At 36.6% G+C, this 7,500-nt stretch overlaps 2 protein-coding genes across 2 annotated transcripts in view; both read right to left on the reverse strand.

Annotated features, from left to right (window-relative positions):
• The window catches only part of LOC138057342 (uncharacterized), a 3,727-nt gene extending 876 nt beyond the window's left edge, over positions 1–2,851 (reverse strand). Inside the window, exons 1-3 of the mRNA XM_068903384.1 lie at positions 2,768–2,851; positions 632–721; positions 1–82 (exon numbers count right to left, since the gene is read on the reverse strand). The exon at positions 1–82 is cut by the window's left edge and continues 6 nt beyond it. Of these exons, the coding sequence (XP_068759485.1) occupies positions 1–82; positions 632–721; positions 2,768–2,851 (256 nt within the window). The remainder of the gene's footprint in view (positions 83–631; positions 722–2,767) is intronic.
• A 1,461-nt stretch (positions 2,852–4,312) lies between these two features.
• On the reverse strand, positions 4,313–6,884 carry LOC138056309 (uncharacterized). Its single transcript, XM_068902091.1, has 5 exons — positions 6,866–6,884; positions 5,936–6,070; positions 5,355–5,468; positions 4,750–4,938; positions 4,313–4,458 (listed from the first exon to the last, which is right to left on the reverse strand). Exons 1-5 carry the CDS (start codon positions 6,882–6,884, stop codon positions 4,313–4,315), a joined length of 603 nt encoding a protein of 200 aa, XP_068758192.1.
• Positions 6,885–7,500: the final 616 nt, after the last annotated feature.

Consider the following 7,500-nt stretch of genomic DNA (forward strand, 5'->3'; position numbering starts at 1 on the left):
TCTTCTGATCTTTAAGGAGGTCAATTTCCAATTGAACCTTCCTCATCTTCATTTTGTAATACAGAGTGACTGTTTCAAAGTACTAAAGGAAAAAATGGTCATTGTCTTCCTTAGAATTAATGAATTATACTGCATAACATCCAACTGTTCTCTACCTCCTGGGAGATATTAAAGGCATGTTGCTTTTGGTGGACTACTAAGCAGCCAACCAGTAAAAATAATATTATTCTAACAATATTATCCAAATAGCTACATGTATGTAGAAGTCATCTCATCTCATCTCTTTACGTCAAGTCCCTTCTACATCAATTCCTGAAACACTGGCAGCTAGAAATTAGGTACTGTAACATCGTACTGTAGCATTGACTCCTTGAGTACATAAACTAAATACGAAAGTATTAGTTACATTTATATTGGAGACACTCGTGGATATGGACTTAACAAGAGAAAAGTTTGAATAAAATTTAATTGCAGTGTATATGAAATTGTGTACTGTGCATATGTTGCAATTTTGTTACCTAGCATTTCTAACAAGTCACTTGTAGACTTTGTAGACCGTAATAATAATATGGCCCAATGATTCAATTATTTTGTAAATATAAATAATATCGTATGGTTAGAAGTATCTTACTTCCAGCTGGGCTTGTGCAAGTGTCTTTGGTGCAGGCCTTTTCCTTGTCTCACCTAGCTGATTGTCTGCCTGCGCACTGTTTTTAGAATCCTACAAGATTGAATCAAATTAGCTGTATTAGTACATGTACAGGGGTTTCAATAACTTTTGCAGTAGATGACTGAGGTAATCGATGTAAGCGGCAGTCAATCTTATCTTATACAAGGGTTTGAGTGAAAATCAAGGCAGAGTAGCCGGTGGTGAGAGACAACTTTTTTGACAAACAGACAGCGGTATACCGCTGGTGACTGGCTTCTAATGAAACCTCTGCATGTAGTACAGTGTTTTCAGATTCCTGCAAGGTTTAATCATATTAGCTCTATTAGTAGCTGTTGTTATCACTTCATTTACAATGATCATCAACACAGGTTATGTCATCTAGTACAGTTGGTTAATCCCCGATGACCATAAATAATACTCAAATTATACATGTCATTGTCATTGCTTCTACATGAGCATCATCCTCCTTTGCCCCTTCACCCTTCCTTGAGTAATGAATGGTTTTGGAATGATTTTAATTTTAGTACAAAAATTTGCATACTATGTTTATGTGAGCAATTTGGCCACCCAGTGCTATTCAGATACAATAAGATAAATATTACCTTGATTGTAACATCAGCAGAGCATATATTCTCTGCTGCCAGACTGACTTCCTGTAAAAAAGTTATATTTGTTTTATATTATAATAAATTAAACTTTATTTGTATAAAAGCTGATAGTGACGTCAATGGTGCGTCAGTCCTCTAATAGATCATAGGCAAAGACGACTCAAAATGCGAGAATAACTTGTATAATTATAGAAAATTATATAGTATACCTGCATATCAGCTTCCATGCCACCCTCACTGTTTCCTTTGCTTGTCTGCCCTTCATTTGTACCAAAGGAAAGAAAATAAAGTGAACAAACAAGGGAAGCAAATGGTTTTCTCAATGGTTTTCCCAAGAGCAAAATTTTACTTGCCCCGGGCAATCAGACCTTGGTTTTTTCCTGCCCTGATTATAGCCCACCTTACTCCCCTAGCTGAATTTCAAACACAAATTGTTTTCAGAGAAGCATCACACTTAGACATCTGAATGTCCATGTCCTTGGGATCTTCAGTGACCTTTCAAAGAAGATATGCATATTTCTTTGGTCTAAACACAATTGTTTCCAGAGAAGATCACGATACAAGTATAATCCTCACCAAATGTTGCCATAGAATCGTGGCCACCAGGAATCCCGGTGAACGTTTGTGGTCCTAAAATGTGGGCAATCTCCTTCTCAGCGGGATTTAAGGTCTCAAGACATGGGTCTGCTAGGTCGTCATCCTTTAAAAATAATTTCAGTCTTTGTTAAATAACTCTATGACATGGGAATAATTAAGTCTAGCAGTGACACATTAGAAGCTAACCTACCTCGTCTGCCAAGTGGCCGTTCCCAGTCACTCTCAACCTTTTTAATTCCTTGTTTCTTGCCTCTCTCTCTTTCTTCTTTACTGTCCCCGTCATGTCCTCCCATCTCCTTTTCACCTAATGATAATTTATTTAATTTTTTTAGGAAAGATTTAACTTATATGAATAAATTTTTAAAATAATATTTGCTGAATAACAAGAGACAATGAAAGTAGGTTCTTTTAAATACCTGTTCTAGAGTTTTTTTTTCCCCAGCATTCACCGCATTTACAGCGTCTAAGACAGAGGCCCAAGCCTCTTTTTTCTTCTCCAGGGTTACAGAATTTGAAAATTTAGCCTGAAGGACATACTAGGGACAAAAAATTTAAATAAAGAACTTTTCAATACATCCATATATCTTTACTGTACGTATGTTTAAAGAAAATGTTTGATGCTATAATAGTATGTTTAAATTGTTGCCCACCTTTCTTCACTTAGTCAGGTTGTTTCATCGTTGGAATTTCTAAGTTCTGGGAAACATGAATTTTTACAAAACTTTTTTCCCATTATAACTACTGAAAATTATGTAATTAATGTCAAAATATAATACGACTTAGCTTACTTTGTGTTTGCATAAGCCTGCAGGAATTTTTACAAAACGTTTTTCTCATTATAACTACTGAAAATTATGTAATTAATGTCAAAATATAATACGACTTAGCTTACTTTGTGTTTTGCATAAGCCTGCACAAGTGCCTCGCTCATGGCCTGAGAGAACCGTGCACTTCTCGATTTCTTCTCTGCAGACATCTATTCAATTTTATATATGTAAAATTGACAATAAAGTATCTATAACCTCACAGAAGGGGTGATGATACTCAAATCATTTTGCAAAATTCATTACGGTAGCCTCATCTCCATGAACCTTTCCTTTGTTAAATGACCATGGTTTTAGGCTTTTGTACATTACGCTAACATTTTTTCGAGCATTTTAGTGAGGCAAAAGCATTGAGCATTATTCGAGCATTTTAGTGGCATTTTCCCGGAAAAAAAACTTTTTTTTTTTCGAGAAACTAAAAAAGAAATTATTTTTCTTAGAGAAAATGAAGACTAAAACTCAACTTTCTAGGTTTAGTCAACTACTGTTCTTAGCCTCGTAGATGATTTCAAGGATTATGTTTTTTTGTCTGTATTTATGAACTTGTATACGTTGTTGTTACTTGCAACACTTGTATGTTTTTGTAAGTGTTAACAGTTAACACCCTGTTAAAAATGTTGAAATTAATTTTAAAAACCGTTTGTATAATGAGCATTATCCGAGCATTTTAGTGACTTTTTTGGGGAGACCGAGCATTTTAGTGGGAGAATTAGAGCATTAAGGTGGAGCATTTTAGTGGGGAAACAAAAGCATAATGTTCAAAAGTCTACATGGTTTATTCATTGTATTTTGTATTTTTTTTTTTTTTTTTTGTTCTTGGAGGAGGGCGGGGGACGAAAGTGAGAAAAGGTCTGATAAATGTGTCAAACCAAGAAAAGATAATACAATATTTGATTTTAACAATTAAAAAAAAAATTATGGAAATAGTAACTGATAAAAATGAAAGAAACATACGTACCTTCTAAAGCCACGGAACGTTTGTTGCAACACAAAGCGGTAAGCCAATTTTTTCCCGCGCAAACTAGGCGAAGCATACCAACATGGCCGCCATGAATGTGGTCAATGTGCACTTCAACGTTAATGCATCAAATAGAACTTACCTGAAAACTCCATATACCTACATTTCACACTGGTTCGTTCCAAAATAATGTTAAACATGTCGTCTCGAATTCGGCTATCCATGTTTAGTATGAGAATACTCTACTGACAAAAAAAAAACCCAAGATGAACTGATTGCCGAATCGAGCAAAAAGGCAACTGATCGTCACTTCCAAGCTGCATGATGATACAAATTACTGATTTTTCTCGGATGCTCTACTTTTACACAACGAAAAACTGAAAGTTTAAGTTTAGATTCGAACGTATTGCACTGTCCTTCAAAAAACATGAAAAAAGTCAACCCCTATAGAATCCAACAGCAGCGTGAAATCGAATGAAATGAAAACTTGTCAAACTTGTCGTGCCAAGTCGTACTCCATCTCTTGCGAACGAGCGCGAGGCACACGTGGAAGACTGGTAACGGCCCGTCATTTTTACGGGCCCGGTAGTTACCGGGAGAGTTTACGGGTGCTTGGAGAAACACTACTTCGGGTCCGATAAAGTTTCCCGATAAGTTATCGGGCACGGTAAGTTACCGGGCCTTTCGAGAAACAGGCCCCAGGCTGTTTGCATTTAGAACAGTTTCGTGTTTGAGAAAAACCGCGGTTCACTCCCTCTACAGGAACAGTACAGCTCTGCTGCAAAACATCTTGATCTGCACCTGTGTCAGAAAAAAGTTACATTTCAATACATACAAATAATTATTCATACAAACTGGGTTTGATGTCAAGAATGACTTTTATGGAGTTTTCTACTGCCCTTTCAGTATAGAATATTTCTGAAGATAACTTTTGTAGTAAAAAGGTAACTAATGGAATAATCAGCAAAAGTATGGGTCATCAATGGTGGGAATCTCTATTTCAGTTGACAGGACTAGGGAACAATAGCATTATAAAACTACATCACATTACATAAACAACAAGCAAATAGTGCTATCACTTATAGTACATACTTGCAGGGATCAGCGTGTTTCCTTTTTGAGTTCTGGCTTCATAGTTCTTGACTGCTGTGCCTTTATTTACTCGATCAGTAAACCCTGCACATAGAGGCTTTGGTACCTTGGCAGAATATCTTTCAGCCACTTCTTTCAGTGTACCTTCTGGCAATCTAAATAGCAGATTCTTCATACTTTCAACGTAACCTAAATAAACAAACACAGACATAAATTATAATAATATCTATTATTTCCATTACTGTTATTTTCTGCAAGAAGTCAGTGGTTCCAGTCTGGAGTGTAGTGTACTTACAATGTATGGCTTTGTCTTCAGCTGCCATATTATTATTATTATTATTTATTATTGCTACAACTGGAAAAAGGTTTGTCCAGTCATAGATTTCATTGTTGAGAAATGGACTGTCATGAAGCAAAATGCTACATTTGCTGATGAACATGTATATGAAAAATTGAACTTTTTTTGATTTGCATTAACTCTACCTGTTGAATGAAACATTGACTTGTTAGTTTCTATATGTTAGCTTATTTATACACACTACTTTTAATCAAGAAACTGAAGGGAAATGGCACTGTGCCATCCATCTAATATCTAGTGGACTTACCATAAGTTGGTGGAGAAGCCACTTCTCGGACAACCTCCTCACCCAGTTTGAACTTTGGGTATGTCACTCTATAATATTTCTCTCCCTTCTTAGCTGTGTGTCCCTTTTTACGTTCTCGTTAAAATGAAGGCTTGCAAGGATATGCCTAAAAATAAAGGACAATAAGTAAAAATTCAAATGCAAAGATATTGGAGCTGCAATGTTGAGTTATCAAGAATATTATTGGATAACCTAGTGCTTGAATAAATTGCATGAGAGATACATGAAGAAACTTCATGCTCCATACCATTACCTGCAAAAAGTTCCACACCAAGAGAACCCAATCATCTTTGGGTGCCAGTGGTTAAGGGTTGCATGGAAACTCTGAAAACTGGGTTCCTTTTTTTTCGGACCCTTTTTGTGATGAAACAATGATAAAAACAGTTAGCCACAACTTTGTTGTAAGAATTATTTTGGTAATCAAGGATATGTGGTACAGTGCGATATTAAATTATTATTATTATTATTATTACACGTTAAACAGTTCTTCCCAGCTGTCAGCTCAATTCTGGTTCGATGAAAGTCACTCCAGAAATCCTCACCAATTTTTATCCACTGCCGTGGTTGAAGCTCCTCATGACAGCACTCCTTGTACAGAGGGTCGGGGTGGTCTGTGTGTCTGTTTGCGACATGTCGCATAAATGAATGCCATTCTGCGCGGATCAAGTTACCAAAACCTACATAAGAAAAACAACGAAAATACTAATGTGAACTCAAAAACTAAGGCATTGATCCCCTCACATCAAGTTTTAAATGAAACTATCTCAAGCAAAAAGCTTAAATGAAAAAGTCTCAAAACCATAAATCATTGTATCATTATAATATTCACATAGTCATAATGCAAAGCCCATTTTCATTGTAATTACTCTAAAACAGTGTGGACCTTTGTGTCAGCATATAAGGTTGACTTATTCAGGAAGTACACAAAACCTGGTTTGGTGGATGTGGCACTCCAATACAAATGATGACGGATCCCTTTCATCCACTGACTGATAACCTCACAGCCTTTTTCTTTACTTGCTGAAAGAAGCTTCCCTGTTATAGACCGTGCCCCATGCCAAATATCCTAATACTGTGTGGTTTTCCTGCAGGTCTCCCTAATCCATTTGGCAATTCCCCTGTGACGGTCTGAGATAAATACACTGATAGACAATCCCAGCTGTTCTAAGAAGCAAAAGCATCTCTTGGCTCCCTCCAATTCAGTTTGCTGGCTGCCACTAGTTTCATTAGACTATAGCAAAAATGATACCAGATTTAATGAGAATATTCTATATTTATTCCACAATAATTATTATTGGCCCTTGAGAAGGAATTGGTGATGTGCATTGAAGAGTATTTGCGCATAAAAAGTAGAATTTGCATGAAAGAAATCCAAAAATTGTTAACAGATCAAAGATGAACAAAACATTGGGAAAAAAAGGCACATTTTAAAGTAAAAAAATGTGATGATGATGTGGACTACATCTACCAACAGGATAATTCCAAGTACATTGTATAGTCTTTACCAGACCTCATACCTGAACAATTTCAAAATGTACAACTTTCATTAATGTTGTGCACAGCATTGTGTAAACACCAAATTTTGCAGAATGGCCCATGGAATCAAATCGACCATCACCAGACCAGACAACATCCTTCATGTTTTTCAAGGTACTGATGAGGCCAGCTCTGTATTCCTCCCAATGGTAGATGACAGTTGGGAAAATAAAAGTGCGCTGATGAGCAAAGAATGTTCTTGAAGAGTAGGCACACAGTCCCAAGTGGCGGAAGACTAGCAAAACTTTGCTTATGGAGGCACCTGCCATAAGCACAGCAAAGCTCAAAAGCATGTTGCCAGCAGGGTATTTGCCTTGGGGCATGAAGCTTTGGGAATTCCAGACATATCCCTTGCATTTTCGGCAGTGCTGTTTGACAGTCACCATTGTACCATTTTGTTTCATTTCAACTTCTGGCTTGTCTGCCTTGCAGTTGAAACAGAACAAAATGAAGATTTTCATCAGCATCTTATGAAATACTATAAATTTTGGCTGGTTATACTTGTAGCCTGGGCAATCTGGGTCAACTCTGAAAAAGAAATTAGATGATCAATACCTGACTACAATGTATG

Source organism: Montipora capricornis, chromosome 7 (genome assembly GCF_036669925.1).
Source record: "Montipora capricornis isolate CH-2021 chromosome 7, ASM3666992v2, whole genome shotgun sequence".
NCBI classification, from domain to species: domain Eukaryota; kingdom Metazoa; phylum Cnidaria; class Anthozoa; order Scleractinia; family Acroporidae; genus Montipora; species Montipora capricornis.